The sequence below is a fragment of the Chelon labrosus genome (assembly GCF_963514085.1).
Source record: "Chelon labrosus genome assembly, chromosome: 6".
NCBI lineage: Eukaryota > Metazoa > Chordata > Actinopteri > Mugiliformes > Mugilidae > Chelon > Chelon labrosus.
The window spans coordinates 5,907,542-5,930,143 of record NC_140342.1 but is presented as its reverse complement, the minus strand read 5'-3'; the positions used below and the strand labels follow the sequence as shown (position 1 = coordinate 5,930,143).

General features: G+C 42.2%; 1 protein-coding gene across 1 annotated transcript; it reads right to left on the bottom strand.

Annotated features, from left to right (window-relative positions):
- Positions 1 to 11,439: 11,439 nt before the first annotated feature.
- On the bottom strand, positions 11,440 to 15,197 carry lrrc24 (leucine rich repeat containing 24; the record flags this gene model as incomplete). Its single annotated transcript, XM_084545903.1, has 4 exons — positions 11,440 to 12,769; positions 13,453 to 13,621; positions 13,838 to 14,116; positions 15,036 to 15,197. 4 exons carry the CDS (start codon positions 15,195 to 15,197, stop codon positions 11,523 to 11,525), a joined length of 1,857 nt encoding a protein of 618 aa, XP_084402029.1. The 3' UTR covers positions 11,440 to 11,522.
- Positions 15,198 to 22,602: the final 7,405 nt, after the last annotated feature.

Genomic DNA, 22,602 nt, shown 5'->3' with positions numbered 1-22,602 from the left:
TTATGTAAGTTATTTGAGATCAGAGCCTCCTTACACTAATGCAGTACAAAAGATTTGTGAGCCAAAAGAACTAAAATTGCGTAACAACTTTGTTGACTCATACCCTTTCATCTCCATCTAGCCAGACACTGCATTACATTTAAAAATAATGTGAGTCACTGAGGAAACTTTCACAGGATAAACATTTGTTCTCACTAAATACTGTACATCAGGAAGTTAAGCTGAATTAGTTAGCACATAAATGCATTCTGTGTTTCAGATCATTATTTACGGCTATTTTGATATGTAGTAGAGGTTAAGGTTGGTTGTCTTTGATAGTTGCAGAAAAGCTGATTCCTAACTGAAACTGTTACGGAAAAACCCAGAAGAAAAGGGACTGTCTTGGCCATTTACCAGTGGGACCGTGTCAGGGTTCAGCTCCTTCCACAATGAGGATTGTGATTTTAAATGTCATTGCCAGCATGGAGCAGCAATCCTGCAATGTGCTCCAACTGGGTCAAGAAGCATTGTGTTGTCGTCGTCTGTGGAAAATGCACAGCGATAACGATGGCCACTGAGGGTAGGCTAAAGCCCATCATGCGTACGACACTGACTATCTCTACTTTGCAGGAAAAAGCAAGTACACAAAAAAAAATATTCACAGTGTTTTCCATAATTTGACACTACATTAGGGTGAATCAATTTCCTGCAGCAAATATGTCAAATAGTTTCATTTGGGATTTACGGAATAAATTATAATTCTATTCACCAGTGAGTTCCATATGCAGAAACTGATAAACAGAGTCTGGTCCAGTTAATATCTTTTTTTGCAAGGAAATGCCCTTGAATGACACAAATCAATTATCGGTAAAACATTCAGGGAAGTTTAGAAATAGAAATAGAAATAACGCTTTATTTCTCTCAGCCTCTGTGTCTGACATTGACAAGTTTGACGTGAAGGCCTAACAGTGCGCTTGCTGATAACATTGGATTACATAATTTTATCAAATATATATATATATATATATATATGAATCCCTGATATTGGTAATTTGCATAGAAAAACGTTCCTGCTCCAGAAGGATAACTCACTTGCAGGAAATTGTTCACAGATCTTGGATCCAGCGTCTTTAAACAGCTTCCAAATGGCCTAAACTCCATAAACAGCTAATTGTCTTACGACTGTACTTTTACATTTTTCAAAAACCAAATTGCTACTATAAACAAACATTTGCCATAAAATTAGCCAAAATATGAGTGGAGTCTTGTCTCTAGTCTAATTGCCTCCCTCTGCCAGAGATTAGATGCTGAACAAAGTAGAGCACACACAGGGATCAATATCTATTTCATGCCTCTATAGAACCACTGGCACTGTACAATTTATCAGCGCAACAACTCAATTTTGACCTGCTCTTAATGCATAAGGGGATATTAAAGGGAGTTTAGTAATTTAGAGGCAGATGATGCCCATGGGTTTTATGTTAGAGAGTAATTTTCTCTTCTGACTTATCATTAGTACAGCTCTGGCACGGACGGGGACTGCTATTTTCTGCAACAGTGGACTTTCTGTGGTCCTCTTGTTTCAATTTGTCATTGCAGGCCTCTGTGCTTGTTGTAAAGCTGCTTTAACATTGACCGTTTGCTTTTTCTGGTAGGTGTATTTGGAAAATGTCTCTGCATTTGTCCGCACGCCGTGTGCTGCATTGGAGCATTTGCTTGGCTGACTTGATGGTTTTGAACTGTGCAATCTCCTATTACTGCTCATTTTGTTGGTACAGCTGATCTGGGCTTTCTGTTACTTGACAAATACACTGTCCAGAAAAAAAAAGTCACCACCAAAAAACGGTCACACACTCGCTCACATTCACTGTGGCATTGTTTCGATAAGCTTCTGCAATGTCACCAGGTTTATTTCCATCCAGTGTTGCATTCATTTTCCTTGTATTGATGATGGGAGAGTCTACCCACTGCACAAAGCCTTCTCCAGCACATCCCAGAGATTCTCAATCGGGTTAAGGTCTGGACTCTGTGGTGGCCAATCCATGTATGAAAATGATGTCTCATGCTCCCTGAACCACTCTTTCACAATTTGAGCCCCATGAATTCTGGCATTGTCATCTTGGAATATGTCCATGCCATCAGGGAAGAAAAACTCCATTGATGGAATAACCTGGTCATTCAGTATATTCAGCTGACCTCATTCTTTGGGCACATAATGTTGCTGAACCTAGACCTGACCAACTGCAGCAACCCCAGATCATAGCACTGCCCCCACAGGCTTGTACAGTAGGCACTCAGCATGATGGATGCATCACTTCATCTGCCCTCTTCTTACCCTGATGTGCCCATCACTCTGGAACAGGGTGAATCTGGACTCATCAGACCACATGATCTTCTTCCATTGCTCCAGAGTCCAATCTTTATGTTCCCTAGCAAACTGAAGCCTTTTTTCCGGTTAGCCTCACTGATTAGTGGTTTTCTTAAGGCTACACAGCTGTTCAGTCCCAATCCCTTGAGTTCCCTTCTCATTGTATGGGTGGAAAAGCTCTTTCACTATTAAACATTGCCCTGAGTTCTACTGTTGTTTTTCTTCAATTTGATTTCACCAAATGTTTAATTGATCGCCAATCATGATCAGTCAGGATTTTTTTCTGACCACATTTCTTCCTCAAAGACGATGGTTCCCCACTATTCTTCCAGTTTTTAATAATGCGTTGGACAATTCTTAACCCAGTCTAAGTAGTTTCTGCAATCTCCTTAGATGTTTTCTTTGCTTGATGCATGCCCACATGGTTGGCTTCGGCGTGGTTGTTTAAGAAATGAGAAGCTACTCATTGCATCAGTTGGGGTTAAATAACTTGTTGCCAGCTGAAAGATAATCACCCATGCAGTAATTATTTTTTTGGTCAGGCAGTGTATGTTGAATGTCAAACTCTGTGCAACGTTGATGTGATTTGTACACGGGCACAGCATAGGACAAGTGGTTTTTACAGTATAAAATTTATATACACAGAATTATTTTTTTTGTATTGATATTATTTGCAGACCACTGGACAGATTCTACTTTCCAGAGCTTCATTCTCTGGAATGTATGTTTAATCAGTTGTGCAAATCCATCTTGTGGCTCTTGGACGAGTTCTTGCACTTCTCTCAAATGTACTGTTTTAATGCCGTTGCCTCTCTAGAAGGATTAAAGGGATGCTCTGCAACACAGGAACATTTTCTCTGTGTTTTTAAATCAGTGCAAACCCAGTCATCTCAATCTAAATGTCCAGACTACTGGACTATGTGAATACATGCATCAAGCTTCAAACAACAAAGCAACTAATTTGGTTGGCCATGGTTGAAACATATGCATCATGTTTGATATGTTTATACTGGTGGGCTGCCTTGTACTGAGTGGTGCAGAGAAAAGCAGTCTCTTTGTTCGGTGTTCAGTGCCTCGGTACTTATCAGAAGTGCTGCTGAGGTCTACAAATGCATGGAGCTATTCGCATTTCATTACATAACACTGACCTGCCGGGGGATGATGGGAAGCAAGCAACCACCGTGACGGTGAGGGACGAAGGACACTGCTCCTGGAATATCATTTACATCACTGTCACAAAGACAATTAGACATCTATCAGTTCACCATCAGTTATTTTAAGTAGGATGTTACTGAGAGTCAAGGTGAAACCAAACCTTCTTGATTTATAACTTGACTAAATAACTACAAACATTAGAGAGGATTGTTGGTGAACTTTATGCATATATATCCACACTTTAAAGTTGTAGCTTCTTCATGCAAGTTGTAATTTATTTTACAGAATATGTATTTTTTTTAAGGTTTCAGTTTCGTGTTGCCTTAAGAAATGGTGAGTATTTTACAGAAAGATCAGTGAAATGAATGCTGAATGAAACTGCAGTTAATGAAGCTAGGGAGCAAAGGCTAACCCAGGTAACGCCATGATTTCAGTTCCCTATTCACCTTTTTCAAAGAACAGTTTTTTGGGTTGTCAAAGCAGGAAAATGGAGTTTTCAGGAATGGGAGTAATTTATAACATTATACACTTTCATTTCATTTATGCTGCATTCAGACGGGGTTTGTCTTTTCTGTGTTCACGAGAAAAGTCCATGCAAAAGGTACCTTTAAGTGGTATTCACGACCTTGTAACATAAGGTGTAACACGTTTGCTGACGTTTTCAGAAATAGTGGAGGTAAATGGTGAGTTAATATGTCATAATTTAGTCTTTGTTCTATACATTACCGCATTCATAGCTTTTTCCCAACAGCAGCAATTGCCTAGTAGTTATGTTCTCACCTTACCGTCAATTTGCCTCAGTGTTCCTGCTGTGAAAAAGGTCGTTATATTAGACAATGGTAGTTTGTCCATTCGGGCAATTAGGCGACACCGTTCCAAAGGAAAGGCCCCGAAATAGAAGGGGACATTTTCTTCCACATTCAACCGCAGTGTTTGGCAATCATCATCACGCCATGTTCCTTGGAGCACTGGTGGTCCCTTTGTGGCTGTTTCAATATGGCTGCAAATTGTGCAGCTTGTTCTCTTAGACTCTCATGTTAAGGTTGTATTTTCAATCGCAGCAGCCAGTTAGCTAGCGTTCAAGACACATACTGTCTTTTGTGGGGAACTAGGTTTCTAGTCAGGGACATTGCTGAATTCACAGAGGGAGGAATTTAATTTTAATAGTCAGTTATTCCATAGCATTTCTTTTGTATTAAATGCAGTGGTTGAATTCCAAATGTTTTGAATTAATTCTGAGGTTCATTCACGTCATCAGCCTCAGCGTCACTGTTCTTTATTCTGGATTTGCTTTAACCAAAATTAAATGTACAGAATATTGTGATAGTAGGTGAATTTATTTTTGATTAATTTGAAGTAGTTGTCTTTACAGTCGAGGCTGCTGAACCGATTAATGGCAACCAACTAGTGGTTACTGGTGGTTTTGCAACATCAGCTAAACAGCAACTGATAAATGCAATGGGACCATGTTGTTAATTTACCAACACCATACCAATAGCTCCCTCCATGAAAGATTTGTCTGGAGCCAACACTGCTTTTAGCTAACTGTTTTGACTGCTGTTTCAACCACCAATTTGACGCTACTATTTCACACTGGCTACTTCAACAAAATATTTATCATTCATTCATTCATTCATTCATCTTCTATACCCGTTTAGTCCTGTTAAGGGTCACGGGGGTCTGCTGGAGCCTATCCCAGCTGTCATCGGGCGAGAGGCAGGGGTACACCCTGGACAGGTCGCCAGTCCATCGCAGGGCCACACACAGAGACAGACAACCATTCACACTCACATGCACACCTACGGCCAATTTAGAATCACCAATTAACATAATGAGCATGTCTTTGGATGGTGGGAGGAAGCCGGAGTACCCGGAGGGAACCCACGCAGACACAGGAGAACATGCAAACTCCACACAGAAAATATTTATCAAAATATTTCAAATACTTAATACATTTTAGCTATTTATCCATTACTTATAGCTATGACAGGTATCTGGTTCAGCTAACTGTTTCAAAATTAGATTTGACATCAAGCAGTTTCCACCATTTATCTGTTTTAGCTAGCCTTTTCAGACACTTCATTTTACCCTTAGCTAACTGTTTTAAATGTTTCATTCCTTTTAGCTATTTACATAGTTTCTTTTGTTTAGCCATCTGTATCTGTATTTCAGATATTTAAGGTATGGGTTATTTTTAGCTAGCATTGCTTGCTAGCTACCCAGCATCAAACATAACATGTAGTGTACATGTTACTCTGAGTTACAATTACTGTAACATGCATGTGTACTGAGTGTGTACGAATAATTTCACAATCAAAATATTCTTTTTAATTCTTGTCAGATTAGATTATAGCAGTGAACCAATTGCATCTATGCTGCTGCTGGGAAGGAAATATTAAAAATCATTGCTACAGTATTCCAAGAACAATACAATTCAAACACATAGCCCCCAGAGCAAGCACTAATGTGACAGTGACTTTCTTTCTTTCTTTCTTTTTTTTTTTTAAACAGAAAGAAACCTTGGGCCGAACCGAGCTATTATGTGGAGACACATCTGTTTGAGGGCAGCCAGGTACAGGGACAGAAAACAGGAGAGGAAGATGTGTCAGAGGCGAGGGGAGGAGAGGTGGAGGAGGAGAATAGCAGAAGCAAGCAGCTGCATCCAGATAAATCATAAATGCAGCATGTAGACATAATACAAACCAGAGGACTTGATTCAAGATGATTCTATCCCTGATAATTGTGAAATGCAGAGTGATGCCTTCCAATGGAACTCGTGAGCTCATGAGAAGACAAAATTATTGGTGTTTATGTCATAACATTAACCATAAGTGGGTGACGTCATTCATTCAACCTACGCAGACACAGGCAGAACATGCAAACTCCACACAGAAAGACCCCAGTCGGCCTGGATTTGAACCTGAAACCGTCTTCTGGGAGGCGTCAGTGCCAACCACCATATCAACACCGTCCTCAGATATATTATAAAATTACCAAAAAAAATCATTTTCTTCCATCTCCACACTTTCTGAAAACATCTTCAAACACATCACAACTTGCTAATGTCCACTTTGGAGGCCGTGAATACCACACGAGGGGGCCATTCGCATGAACTCTCCTTGTGAACACGATAAATACCACACCACTTGAAGGCAGCAATTCTCACAATTAAAGCACTGTGATGTGAACAAATAAATATCATAATACGTGTAATGAGCAGCCACGAGACACTGCCCGACTATAAACAAGCCAAAGTTGCAGCACTGCTGTGATTTCATGTGCATTTCATTACATTAATAGCTGTTTTTTTTTTTTTTGTTTTTTCACCAGTGACCAATTACTGTGATGTTCGGGGTCCATTAGAAGAGGATGCAGCGCTGAAGAGGATGAAATGTCAGATATGAAGCAAAACACTCAAGGTTCAGCATGATTGACTTACTTTTGAACAGGACTCAGGGCTTTGTGTGAGAGAATAAAAGAAAGCTGTCTTTTATATCTTTTAAATCAGTTGTCTCTTTCACTGATGTTGGTATCAGAAAAATATCATTTTGACCTGACCTATTGACTGGCTTTCAATCATATGATCCTGAGCGAGAAATCACATGCTGTTAATTCGTGCCTTGAATAAAAAAAGAAACCCACATTCAAGCAACACTGTACTTTCTACTGGGAATTGTAATCAAACAGTGCTGTTGAAAAACATATCATTATTGTAGGACTTGAGTCGACGCACGGGGGGTTGATTGCTGTTTCTACTTGTTTCTCTGCAGGTGCGCACACGCCTTCCATCCTTGCTCTGATATATTTTATATTAATAAAACTGTTAAATATGAATAGATCTGACTGACCTCACACCGCCAGGCATAATTTAAACATCATTCATCACGGCATCAAAGCAGCATTGATGCAAGACTAAAATCTGTGCACAGACACAGTGACATCTAACATTAGAGAGAATTTTTGTACAAACCCTTCCTCTGGGAAAAGCCATTGTAGAGGCCAGGTGGAAATGCATCAATAATTCAGTCCCAGATATCTCATATTTGACCTCATAGAGAAATTCATTCCCTTGTGTTGGAGTTCGAAGAGAGATGAGAACAGATACTTGAAAGCAGGTGAGGGGGGAAAAAAAATGAAAAAAGAGCAGCATCAGTATGAGAACCATGAGCTCACACTCTTCTCTGCAGCATCCTCACTCCACATGTTGATTGATGGGCTCAGGTATAAAAAGTCAATCCAAAGTCTGACAGATAAAACATCCCAGCATTCATTTTATGTTATGGTTGTAATGTGTACCTGTGTTCCTGCTTCCTCGCTTCTTATTTCTTAATGGTGAGAATTCATATTTGGATGTAGATATCTGCCAGGCCGACTGGGCCTTTCTGTGTGGAGTTTGCATGTTCTCCCTGTGTCTGCGTGGGTTCTCTCTGGGTACTCCGGCTTCCTCCCACTGTCCAAACGTTAGGTTCATTGGTGATTCGAAATTGGCCGTAGGTGTGCATGTGAGTATGAATGGCTGTCTGTCTCTCTGTGTTAGCCCTGCGATAGAATGGCGACCTGTCCGGGGTGTACCCCGCCTCTCGCCCGATGACATGGATAGGCTGCAGCCCCCCCGCGACCCTTCACAGGACAAGCTACGGAAGATGAATGAATGAATGAATGTAGACATCTGTCCTTCACTGTCCTTGAGTGGTTCTCATAACCAAAACAAAAATAGTAAACTCATCCAAAATCTTACAAAAGATATATTCACCTCCAAATGAATTTAATTCTTAAATGTGAAAACAATAAACTTCCTTCTGCATAAAAATAACACTGGGTGATGGATGCAGTTACACATGAACGATGACCTACAGACTGTCAGTGCTTTTTGAAAAAGGTAAAACCTGCACTTTGCTATTTAGTCAGGTCGCTCTTAGCAGCGACAGTACATTAAAACCTTGATTTCCATATTACTGCTATCATTGGTGTTATTTTTGCATAATCTTCTGGCTGTTAAATCAATTATGGAGGTCTCTCATCAACAGCACACGCCTGCAGGTACACTGGCGGGGATCTTGGAAAATAATATGGAGTGATTAGAGAAGGTGCGCCAGTCTGAATGAAGAATGAAACAACTGTCTTCCGTGATTTTGACAAAATAGCAGAAAGACAAGCGACAAACAAGCTTTGCCGCGTTTGGATTTGCCACGGGATTATTGTGCTGTCTTGTACATGGCTCTGGCTTTTTGTCTTCCCGCTGTGAGCCAGACAGAGAAAGTAAGACTCAGCCAGCTACAGCAACATTAGTCTGCTTACTTATATGTACCAAATCCATCGTGCCCATGACAACCATTGTAAGCTGGGCTTTGTTGGACATGTAATGACACAGCCTGAGAATTGTATTACAGTAGACACAAAGGAAATCCATTTGCTTCATGGGACAACTGGAATAAGAGAATTTCGCGTTTCATTGTGCGAGATAGGCTGCATAATACACCTTCAGCTGTGATAAGGAGGTGTTGTGATGGGCTGTCGGTCGAAGAGTCACATCTTCTTTTCCGTTGCGCGGGTAATGTTCTGCTTTTTTCACTTGTATTAGCTCAGCTGTGTGTGGGAAGGCTGCTGTTGGTCAGTCAGTGCAGTCAGTGTTCATCTGAGTTTTTTAATCAAAAAAAACCCAAAACATATTTGTGATTGTTTTATTGAACAAAACTAGCCAGACTTCCTGTTTTCCCTTTATTGCAGTATTTATGGTGGGCCGTGCTAAATGGCTGCTTACTATTCATATTTGAATGTTATGTTCTATACTAATACAGAAAAGGCATTTTTTGAGATGTTACTGTATTACCTATCCTGTTCTATTAACATAACAAGGAAGTATTAATTTCACTCCACAGTCTTTCCATAACCTTGGTCTCTGGTGCATGTGTTGCCTGAAGCTAACTATGTGTGAGACTCAAAATCCTAACCCAGGTCGCATATCCTGTGACTTCTACAAGTAAGAGCATTTGATGGAAATTGTTAGAATTTTTGACATAATTGGACCAGCAAACATTTGATCCTCTTTGATACAGTCCCTCCAGATGGTAGACCTTTATTAGACTTTTCAATAATCCAACAAACTAGGGACCCTCTTACAGTGGAATCAAACGAGCTACAACGCCAGTTAATATGTTGACATTTTGACCCATGAGTTGCAGTTGCAGTGTTGTGTGCGTATCTTGCACTGTTGTGATGCTGACAAAATCTACAGACAGTGATCAGTAGCTATAATACTGTTGTGCAAGTAACTACAACTTTGGCCTCAGTATTACCCTTAGCAAAGCATCTGGTGGGTGTATGTGTGACTGCACACCAGCCTTCAGCTCTGTGAAGCTTTGAACATTAGCCTTTCTTCAGCGGCGAGATGTTTGAGGGATCTGAAACATGGAAATGGCAAATGGACAATTGTATGTGTCATTGGTTCCAAGTTTTTTCTATGACTGTTCGCTCACCGCTCTCCAAGAGCATCTGTCTGTAAGAAAAATCCTTCCTACACAGGAAACTTTACTGAGACAACATCATCTAGACTGAGCTCTGGAGTATTTCTTGAGAAATTTTATATGACCATCATATTGACGGTCCTTGCTTAATAATAGGTAAGCTGAGTGTTTAACAATATAACTGATGTTGTGTTGATGCTACACAGTGCTTATGGCAGTAAGTTTTTGATGAGTTCATGAGTTCCATGGATTAACTGTGGCATTTAATGCAGTACTTAGAAAATGGCTTCAAAATACTAAAATAGCAGCCATTTTAAAAGAATATTGACGTGTTTTTTTGACTTAGAATCAATATTGCTCTGGGTCTTGGTATGAAGCACCGATTATTTGCCTTTTCAAAACACATTTCCAAAAGCATTCTTCTATCTTTGTACAAGTAGCTCTGAAAGCACACCTGATACCACAGTGTTTACCTGCAAAGGGAAAGGATAAGAGGTTTATGAACCATGGACCTCTCACAGTCTGACCTCTACACTGTGGGTGAAATCCCCAATTTCACTAGAAAAATATGTTTTTCACTCCCATCTACAACGTCTCACGGGTTGTAGATAAGAGAGAAAAACTATGAACTATACAGTACACTGTGAGTCTATAAAACAGCCAGTAGCTTATATATATATATATATATATAAAAAACACAGGCTCTTTTAAAATACATTTTATTATGCAGAAACCAAAGACAAAATGTACAATAGTCACATTAGTATGGTTGTTACAGGGTGATATTCATGGAATAAGTGCTTTCATAGACTCAATTTCAGGCATTAGAAATCCTTGTTTTTAGCATTGCAATAAACAGGTAGAAAAAAACATGACACGCTGACATCAAGGAATACAAGGCTATGGTACAAACATTAAAAAAAGACTAGGTGTTGCATTCAGATTGTGCCTTTTTTCAGCAAATCCACCCACCCCTGCCCATACACACATATCATAATGCGGTGTCTGTAATAGAATTGCTTTAGGTCTAATGTGATCTGCAACAGGGTCCACAAAACAACCATACTTCACAGTGAAAATTAGCTTCATTATATTTACACAAAAACACAGACAAAACATGGAAAATGAAACCTAAAGAGAAAAACCGGTACAAAACACAGACCATTAGCCACACTGTGCTGTAGAGTTTCAACCTCTTTTCTGAGGATTTAACTGTCATACTAACCATTTCTGATAAGGTTAGCCACTTATAATGATCTTTAAAGGGTTGATTTGGAGACGGAAAGGTATGGTTCACTTGTTTTTTTTCCCCACTTTAATTATCACTGCTCAGCCCCCTGACACATCTTAATGTCATACAATCAATCAGGAGAGAATCACTGGCGGCCTGGTTGTGATCCAGGTTTCCCCCCAGCAACTGCTGACAGACACTCCCCTCTCTTTGGAAGGCCAGATAATAATCTGATACTTCAAATCATTGCACCGAGATGATTCCATCTAATGTCTTTAATTAGGTCCATCAGCACTTTGTTTCATGTCACAATGTAAAAACTCCCTTAGCAGTGGATCTCGTAGGCAACCTGCGAGCCAAAGAGGAGACTCTGACTGAGGAAGAGCTCTTCTGGGTCTGTTGTTAGGGGTCCCTCTCCTCCGTCTGCTGGGTTTCTGCGAAGCCCCATTCCCCCTGATATTGTGAGTGTCTGCACCATTTCGTGGTCCAGGAGAGCCTCCTTCATACCCTTCTGTTGGACAAACCCACTCATCATAGGACACCTTGATGAAGTGGAGCCAACCACAGGCTTTGCCCGGTTGAGCACATACATCTCATGGCCATGGTCATCGCGGTACTCTTCCAGCTGCGCAAATGTGGTGGGTCCATCGGAGTAGTCGTTCACATAGAGGATGCTCTCTTCCTTGCTGGTACAGTAGGAGCCACTGTCCTCCTTTTGGTACTGCTGGTGACGGCTGTAGATCATAATCAAGAGGAGCACAGCAGTGAGTGCCAGCAACGAGATGCCAACAGCAATCGCGGTCTGCGTGGCAGGGCCTAGGGCATTGAAGTCCATGCTGTCCTGCTCATACAGGGGCTCCTGGCTTACATCCAGAACCTCTGGCTGATATAATGAGTTTGATGAAGAGGAAATATAGGAATGTGTGTTCAAACGAGGCCAGAACTGGGACGAATATGAGGAAGCGGACATGTTGACAGCCAAGTGGAAGGTAACCCGGGCCACTCCGCCGGGGTTCCAGGCCTCACACTCGTAGCGGCCAGCATGTGCTACAGTGACATTACTGAGGAACAGCATGCCACTGCCCATGTCTGGATCAAAGCTGTCCCTCTCGCCGCCCTCCTCAGTCCCACGCACAAGTCCATGGATTCCCCCGGCTCCCCCCATCTTGACCCCTCCACCACTGGGCAAGGCTGTCACCACCCCTCCAGCCCCCGGCCTGAATAGCTCCCCATTGGGTCCCAGCTCCTGAACCAGGCCTCGAGGTGATACTTGGGCCTTACCATGAGAGGCCTTTTTCCAAGTCACCTGGGGCTGAGGGTATCCCGAGGCCTGGCAGGAGACTCGGAGGCTTTCTCCTAGTCGCACAGTCAGGTGGCTTGGCTCAAGCTGCACCACAGGAGGGATGCAGACCAGACTGTTGGGAGCAACCTCCACCAAGCTGAGGTGAGAGAGGCGAGGAGGCTCTGAGCACATGAGCCGGCGCTGCTCTGCAGAACTCAGCAGGCGCTGCCCGTCTTTGCTGATCCAAGTTCTTAGCCAGCCAAGGGCACAATCACAGCGCCATGGGTTCTCTGGAAGAGATGAATGGAAACAGACAAGGATACATGGGTTAAACCTAGGTTAATCAAATAGTGTTTTCAGAGTTAAGGATGGACTTTTAAGCAAACATGATGAGAATTTGTTAACACTTCCATGACCACTCTGCAAACTCCATAGGCTGCTGATCATCCGATAGATTGAAAGCAGCTAACTGAGCCTTTTGTTTACACCAATTTAAACTTTGTTTGAGCTCAAATAAAGGGTATATTCAGGCAGAACGATTTGTTGTCTGACCATGATGAAAATCAACAATGATATCAGTCATTTCAAATGACCATTCAACGGAAGAGTAAAAAGACGGCTGTCGTAAAGAAAGGATGGATGTTTAAACATAGAAAAGCATTGCAGATTTTCAGCCACAGTCTCGTCTGTGTGACATTCATAGTATCACACTTGGTTTTTCACATGAAAAGCGAAAAAATAAATAAAATAATGAAATGGTAAAGGAGCTGAGAGTTTAATCCCTGTTTCCTTTGGCACCTCTCTACAGCTGGCTGTAAGTGTAAGTGGGTGCAAGATTGTTGGTTTTGTAAAGGTATAGAAATGGTCAGTGGATATCCTTGGATATGTAAAATATGTTTAAGGGCACTTCTATTCCTTGACATCAATCTGTTATGGCTTGCTGGTCATAATACGTTTAAAGTATTCTACCTACCTGTGACACGGAGCACCTGCAGGCTGACAAGCGGTTTGAGGGACGAGGCTCCCAGAGTGCGGAGGTGATTCCTGCTGAGATCCAGCAGGGCCAGGGATGACAAGCCAGACAGAGCTTGCTCTGCAAGCAGCTCTATGCTGTTTTCCTGCAGGTGAAGTTCCTGCAGACGCTGCAGGAAGACATAACAGAGGATGTGTGAAAAGTTAAAGGACAGATAGAAGTGTCAAATACAAAGCTAGTAGGATAACTCAGTTTCACAGTATAACTGTATGTTAGGGGTTTAAAAAACATCCCATATTTCATTTCATATTTCACTCAAATCAAAGTGTACATTAACCCTTTCTACCCATCAATCCATCCTTCATCTCAGCTCACACAGTCATACCTGCAGTCCCCTAAATGTATGGTCCTGGACCCTAGTAATCTGGTTGCCAGCGAGGTAGAGGACCCGGAGATGCTCCAGACCCTTAAAAATGTCAGGGGTGACCAGGTGGATGAGGTTTCCATTGAGGGCCAGCTCCAGCAGCTGCCCTTGGCTGAGAAAGGCCCCGGGCTCCAGGGCTGAGATGCTGTTGTTCTGGAGGTACAGGTAATGGAGGCTTCCCAGGCGAGTGAGGTCCTGAAGACGGATTTGCACTATGGCATTGTCCTGAAGGAAGATGGTCTTTTGGGAGACAGGGCAAATGAAATTAGTAGAGTGATCACAAAATGATTTCTTTATGGTAACCATGGAATGAATGTGATGTTTGAATTGGCACTTTGTTTTCTTTGGAGGAAAGTGAATGTGGCCCTCTGCAGACCTTTGCTCAGTGGGCAGAAAAATGTATTAATGTTAAAGAGAGATTACATTCTCAACAGGCCCACTTTCAAAGCTATTTCACTGGTCTGCATAGAGCTTTGGATTTATGCTAATGCAAGCACTACAAACAATGTGAAATGAGCTATTTCAAGATCATAATAACGACAATGTGGGCTGTGCTGCTTTTTTCCTGTTTTGTGGTTCAGTTCTCTTGCAAACGTGTGCAGAAGTCACAGTAAACATATTCCAACAAAACACTAATGACTGACTGCAGCCGTATGTGAAGTGCTTTCTATGTTTTACCCACGATGCATGGATGTCTGCTTGACAGTTAACAGCCATTCATCTATGATGTTTTCACACAGGAAAACACAGGGCAGTGAGGTAAAATATGATCGACGAGATAGACCTGCTGATTGAGGTTAATGGAACAATTTTTACGGGACATGCTTTTCATTAATATTCATGAGCTGCAGTAATGTTGGGGGGCCTGAACCCGAGAGGGAAAGACGATGTAATGTTAAACATCTTCTCAACAGATGATCAGAGGACGTGCAAGAGTCACTCTCTGAGCAAGAATGAATAATTACACAGCCAACAGCTCAGCCCCTCCCTCAGGCTTACATCAAAGAGGGTCACGGCGAATTGATTAACCACAATCATTTCAGGCTAATAAGAATGGATCAGAGAGGAAGTCAACTGAAAACTGCTGATGTGGGGAGAGGGGTCAGCCACAATGCAATGGCATCTAGTGCCCGAACTTATTGTCGATTTGCCAACAGACCTCAGTGACAGAAGGGACGCCTTGTGGGATTTCTTTGATCCCCAGGGATCCGCACTCCACTGTGAGGCTGTAGCAGCGACAGCTGGAGGGACAACCCCGGGACAGTTGAGGGCTGAAGGCTAGGATGATCAGGGGGAGTCTGCAGAACCACAAGGGGGTCATGTTGGTTTCACAGTAGGCCTTTAGAGACAGAACCTGAGGAGAGAACATGGAAAAGGACAAGAGGTTGTAAACATCAACCACTTAACGCGGTTACATAACAGCAAGCCCTCACGACAGTGTATTACATTCACAAACATAGGCCGACAGCTGCAGATATGTTGTATATGTGTAGATGACTGTGAAATGGCACAAGAGCATAGGTGTATCCCTTTATCCGCGGCTGTTTTCCGTTCAGCTGTGTCTATTCAGTGCAATGGTAGCTGCTTCTATTATGGGCCTCAATTAATTAAAGATGCGATAAAAGATGTGCAGGTTGCCTCAAGGACCTCTCTCTCTTGTCTGTTTAATGCATGCGCAAACACACCCTCCCTCTAGTTCCTTCTCTCTCTTTGTCTTACAAACACACACACGCATGCAACGAAACAGAGCCTCTGTTTTGAACCATGTAATCTTCGAAACCACATTTACCTCCTCAAAGCAAATCTCAAGTGGTAAGCAGTTCTAATCATCTCAACTATCAGCACTGGCGGCTTGCTGCGCCTAACAGCAATGCTCGTACTTCGACATAAACCCTTCCCCGAGCAACTCATCCATGCGCTTTTTTATTTTTATTTTTATTTTTTTATTCTATACAGCCCCGAAGAGATTTATTGTTCTGCTTGACGGTTCATATCAAAACGTCTTCAGACCAATACCATGTAGCCCAGCGGTGTTGACAATAGCTCATCAGCAGCAGATCACACGTAGGTACCCCGGGGTCAGAGATAGAATACATGTTTAAAAAAAAAAACCACTGCACTCTTTCTCCCCCGGTGACAGCAGGTACGCTTGCCTGCCTCGTCCCGGAGAAGCGTCTTCCACTACGGACATCTCATTGATCCAATCTGAAGTCTCACATTGTTATAAAACATTCATGCGCACCCTAGCCTTGTCTCCGTATCCCATTAAGCTTGTCTGACTTGTGAAATTTCTAGTTTGCTTAAGACTGCAGAGTCACTCAGAAAGATAATTGATAGCATTTACATCTTGCTCTGAATTAATTGAACACTTTATTGATTAACGGAATGTGCTCATGCTCATTAAATTTCTGAAAGGGTCTTTATCCCTGAAATAAACGGATAAATATTTGGTTTGCTGGGTGTTTGAACTGTTCATACTCTTACATCAAGCATGCACCATTTGCAGTGTTATAATCCAGATCAGTAATTTAACGCTTAAGCTATATTATCACCATTCCAGTTGAGACGTAATTCTCGGTGCAGTCACACTGCATTATTAGGCAAATGAGCAGTGAACTGGATTTTAATATTGCATGTTTGATTTAGCGCGCGTTTAAGAGGATAGCCAGCAAGATTAATACAATGTGACCTACATAAGCTGCTCAATCATCTTCTCGCGGCAAAAAACAGAGAGACACTTATTAACGAAAGCATGCCATTTCCTCTCCAGAGGTCTCCAAACAAGCATGGAGAGAAATTATGGATTTCTATTGTTGGAAGGAGAATTGAATTTTGAATGAGGCCTTGGTCTGTCATTGAGCTTTTGTTACGTCTCACAGTGAGATGACTTCCAAATAGCTTTGACTTGCTTGAAAAGTGTCAGAAGGGAACCGGAGAGGAAGGCACTCGCCTGTCCTGGGCTAAGAATACACACGGAACAGGATGCACGGTCTGATATTTGTTGTTTCAACGGGAGCTCGGCATCGATAAAAATGACACCCTGCCATGTAGAAGAAATAGCTTTATGTCTCTGCTCATTTCAGTGATACTCTATTTCAAAAAACAAAATAATAATAATCCCGGCGGCCAATAATTCTGAGCATGCAGAGCTAGGGTAGCCCGATGAGATGCACATACCAAGGACAGCATGTGGCACTATCAGGCTCTATAAACTGCAAGAAAACAATGACAAAAATAAAACAGGGAGCTCTTTAAATAATGCTGCTGCTGACTGATGTTCTATGGTACAGTATTTGCCCCACTGTTTCAGATTCAGGCTGCACTCACTGTGCTTGACTGTCATCTTTTGTCATGCTGATGTGGGATTTCAGTGGTAAAAGGTCAATTTGTTCATTTCAGTCTCAGTAATCCTCTGCGGAACACGCATAATCTGCACAATCAGATGCTTGTTAGCTAAGCTGCTCTCGGCGCTGTCGACATTTTCATAGAGGGAGCTGCTTTGTTCGGCGTAGAATAAAACGAGGTCAGCGATATATTTTTATTGACTGTGTGGAAACGTGGAAATGGGATGATTAGAGCTTGAAGTTGTGTGCATAGATCCGAGTGTCAAATGAGAGTGGCCGCCAGGGCAGATGTCAGTCAACAAATGCCAAAGGAAATCTAATGAATCCCACATCACACAAAGCCTGTTAGGCATTCACTATCAGCACCTTCCTTCTAAAATGCATCCACACACGTCTCTGCAAACATCATTTTGCTCTGGCCTCCGGATTGACGAAGAGCTTGTGTATTTGGGCATTTGTGAAAATACCATAGTCTATTTTATTTCTTGACATAGCGCTTTGTTTTCATGCCCCAAACAAATCATCCACTGCTGAACAATCACAGCCTGCCTGACCAAACATTCACAATGGAGAGAATGTACCACATCGCTCTGCTGTGATTTTTTCCCTTATTTTCTCAAGAGGGTGGGTGTTGATGTGTCGGAGGTGCAGCAGGCAGCCAAAGCGCTGGAGGGAGAAGGAAAGTTCACATCCCTACGCCGCCACCAGTGCAGATCGGCCTCGTCCGTTGTTATGGTAACTCTTGTGATGAGGGGAGGTCGGCTGGTGGGGCCCGAAGGCCAGCCAGGGTTCCTGTGAGCTGGCGTTAGGCAAACAACTCGGCAGGAATAGAAGCTGTCATTTCCTGCCAATAATTGCTCACAGGTACTTGGGCTACGTGATGACCCACAGCTAAATGGTAAAATCTCTTTCGGTCCAATTTGACTTCTCTTTCTCTGGGTTTGACTTTTTCCTCTCCTTTGCTCTGTCTCTCTTTTTACTCTCCTGCTCCCTTCATGGTTTTCCCTGAAAAGCCTCCATCATTTTCCCCTTCCAAGTCTCTGACCTCTCTCTTTTCTCATCTCTTGTCCTTCTGCTCTGACTGACAGGTGCTAAATCATTTGTCTCAGAGCATCCTTTTGTCCACAAATAGACTGAGGCCAAGGCACCGAACGCACAACAATGTGGCACTAACCCAAGAGTAACAGGCTGACTTTGAGAGACAGTCTCGATCGTGTGCTCAAAAAAAAGCACACAAACACAAACACGCTCATGAACATGCAGAGCACGCCTACAATGTAGCACTTGTACACAAGCACCAGCCACCGACGTTCAGGAACACATACTCTTTAACGAGAGACACACGCACAGAAAGACACGCAAATGCTCATGCACTCACAAATGCTGCCTACAACCAGCAGCAGCCATCATCATTCCCAAACAGAGACCAAGTCAGATACAAGCACTCACACATATTTTTGTGTCCGCAGTAAGGGATGCTCTGCTCAGTTAATAAGTCTGCATTGATTTCTTTATTTTGCCACTACCACTCTGTCCAGTTGGGCTCTGCAGCCATTGATTTTCACCATGAAAGCAGATGGGATTTGGCTGGCATTCGTGAATGTCTGTGTTGTGGAGAAACAGAGTAAATGAGTGCATGTTGCTTTTTGCTGAGATTGCCGAGTTGTGTGCATGTGTGTGTCTAGCTCACTGTCAGGCTGCCTCCAGCAGAATAACCCTCAGAGCAGCAGCAGCACTCTCCCACTGCTCCCAGTGGAGCATTTAGTCTAAAACCCTCACTCAGTCTCCCCTTACTCAGGCAAACTCTATAAATCTCAGATTTTTAAAAGTTCACTTGATAAACCGCTGTGACATGTCTGTCTGTGATGTATAGTAGAGACTGCTGTTTGCCTTGTAAGCTGACCAGCAGGAAAGCTAAAAAGTTATTGATATAAAATGCACAGAGGCTCAAATACACCCAGAAAATGTGATTTAGCTTGGTGCTTTACAGACTGTAGTAGCTGCGGTCGCAGCCAACAGCAGCACTCCAGCCCTAAGTGGCACGGTCAACATCATTTTTCTATCCTCAGGTTCAACAAGTCTCTCGTGTTCTCGCAAGTCAGTGTGATTTGTGACTCATAATTAAGAACTAAAAGCATGGTGGCAACTGTATGGCTTCATAATCAATATTTCCTTGTCCATGTAAGATTTAAATTTGATGCCCTCACTGTTTCGGGTGGGGGGGGGGGGGGGGGGGGGGGGGGGGGGGGGGTGATTGGAATGCTACATTATGATTGCTCAAAGCTTAAAAAGAGATTTTAAACCTCTTCTAGCCTTGCATATTTTTCCCACTGCTCCATGCTTTCCGTTTTTTTTCTGAAGGCAGTTCTGTTTCTGCATGATGAAACAGGAGTAACAAATGCTGTGTACAAAACGTATGACTTCAAAACAACTAGAGCATTATGAGCAGAAATCGTATTGCTTTCAGAACTGAATATATTTACACAGATAAACTTAGTGTAACATGAAATAATTATTCTGTTTTCTAACCTTTTATGAAAGACTGTAGCCAGAAAGACAGAGACTCCTGCACATTTACTGGTTCTCCAAAAATCTACATAATTTGAATTGTTTGAGGCTGTCGTAGGTTGTATGTGACGTAAACTGAGGGTTACTGTATGTTTCCATAAGGCATGTTTTTGTTGTAAATAGTGACCCTATTAACCATTTTAATAGTTAAGAGCAACTTTTGAGTTGCAAGGTTGTGAAATAATTTACTTTAATTTTGAGAAAAGGAGCTGAGTCCATTTATTTAGAGCTAGCAGCCAAATAGAAAGGATGAATGCCAGCCATGAATGTTGAATGACTACCCAATGCCATGCTTTTATTAGTTGATTATAACGGATCTTTAATGGCTAATTTTGGGTTATTAAACTTATTAGGTTGCGTGACTGGAGTGAAACTCTCTACAGCAATATAGGATCGCTATCTCATGTATTCTATCTTAAGCTACTGAAGGCTCCTATTGGCTTTCTTGCTTAGAGGTAAATCAGTAGATCGTTGCCTCTTTTAAGGTAAAAACAGCAAATAGCTTAGCATTAAGACAGGAAATGTGCTTTGTAATCAAAACAAACAAAAAGAGAGGAATTTTAGGTTGGTAGAAACAATGCCATTTCCTGTTTTTTATCTAGTCTTTATGCTAAGCTAAGCTAACTGTGGATCTGGATTTATGTTCACAGTACATGTGCGAGTGTGGTGTCAATCTTCTCCCCTCACTCTTGGCAAGAAAGCCAGTAAGCTTATTTCCCCATGTGTTTACGGCCGTTCCTTTAAAGTAAAAATGAGGCAGAGTTTGAGAAACCAGTAATGAGACATCAGCCATGTCTGTGTTTGTGTATGCATGTCGCCCATTGTTTTCATGCTTTCGGCAAACCCGTCGGCAGCAGTGTCATAAATTGTGTCACCTTTTGAAATGTGACTGTCAGTGTTCGCTGCCCTTCCCTCTTCACGAGAGTCACTGTGTCAACATTACCTGTCTGACACTTACTAGTGTTTTTTTCACCCCTTTTCAAATGCCAATTTTCTCCCTGTCTCGTTGCCTGTCCATTGTAATAGTCAAGGTTAGTTGATGCAATCGATCAGAGCAATTTCACTCACAGTAGCCTCATCTGACGGTCTGCAGAATTTATGAGTCAGTTGATTATGCCAGAGCAGAATGAGTGGTTTGATTTGTATTATTTATAATACATTTTCATGAGTTTGGTTGCAGCCCTCTTCTTCTTTGTCCATTGTTGTCTGTCACTGACACATGCGGCAATCGCATTTGACAGTTGCTCAGTAAATGTTTGTTTCGCATTGCAAGGGACTGATGAGCTCAGACAGGTTGGAAGATGAATGAAGGGGAGCCGCGTCCTCCTCTGCTGAGAAGCAGAACACTCTCTTCCATTTTAATATTTCTCCCAATTTTAATAAAAGTACTCGCATGGCTGGATTTTTATTTGGCTCTGTTTTCTTTTAAGCTGTTGCATTGCTGCATTACTACTACCCCCACCCCCCAGTGTTCCAGATGGGTGAATCTGAATTGTAAATATTGTTTATGGCAGTTCGGTTGAAGGTGCAGGTATTACTCAAGCAGCAATGGAAGTGCGTGGGAAAGAGAGTGTGTGTCCGAAAATAAAATGAAAGCGATGCTTCGATAACGACTGCTTATCATCACACTATATTGCATTTCTGTGATATTTGGTGTGCAGTGGTGTCTGCAGAAGGATCTACTGAATCCTCATAAATTATGTTCCTTTGTTGCCATGGAAGTGACAGCATCTGCTGACTCCAAGAGATGGACGTCAGACGTATGTCAAATTACTGACATGTAGCCTATATTGTGGTTATCTGTAGAGTCTGGGGTATAGACAGGAAATAATGATACAGTAAAAGAATATATTTTTTCTTTATCCCCACCCTACCCTCATGCATTTCTTATTTCAGCTGATCTTTGCCATCTGCCAATATCTTTCCCAAGTCAGGACAGAATTGGGGGTGCTATACAATTACAGCCGAGAGAGATTTCAGTCATTCATGTTTGTCTGGCAGACAGTAGCCGATGAAAAATTAAACATCTCTGCAGGCGCAAAAAGTCAACCTGTCCGCACAGATCTGTCCATGCAAGACAGATTCCCCACCGTTGGAGTTAAACAAACGAGGTCCTATCTAGGGGGCCGCTGTTTGGCTCCACGCTGCTTCTTGTGCAGAATAGCAATTAACCAGAGGGGTGTGCGTTACAGCGTTGGGGAAGGAAGAGTGGTGCTGAAAATTCAGAAAGAGAGGACATGGCGGTCTTCCTGTAGGGAGATATATTATTAATAGTAAGCTATGGTAACCTAATCATACCATATTGCTCTTGGCAACTCCTGTAGTGTCACTGTAATACTTCTGCCAGATCCCTATAGGGTCTGTGCTGTGCTCAGCAGTGATCTTATTATACTTTCGATCCCGATACTTTAGTATCACACCTATGTGATCTGGATATGAAGTGGCTCTGCAGTGAACATAGTCTCTCAAATTTCCTTTGAAACTGTGTGTTAATAAGGGAAACAGCATGACAGCACATCACCACAGTTCCTCCATATGATGACCCAGTTGCCAGATCATTAGGCAAACTTTTCCAGAGCTAATGCAGTAGACACAACAAATGTGACGGTGGTAGTTTTTCTCCAGGGTTTCTTTCTTTTCTTTTTTTTTTTTTTAATCTTAAGGCAGGTGTTGATTAAGCTTCACAAAGGCTCTTATTTCTGGTGCTGCCGAGCTGTATGGTTCATTATTTGTTTATGTGCACTCAGTGGCCATTTTATTAGGAACACCTACACAAGCTAATGCAGTCCAATGTGACGACCCTGTCAAAGCAGC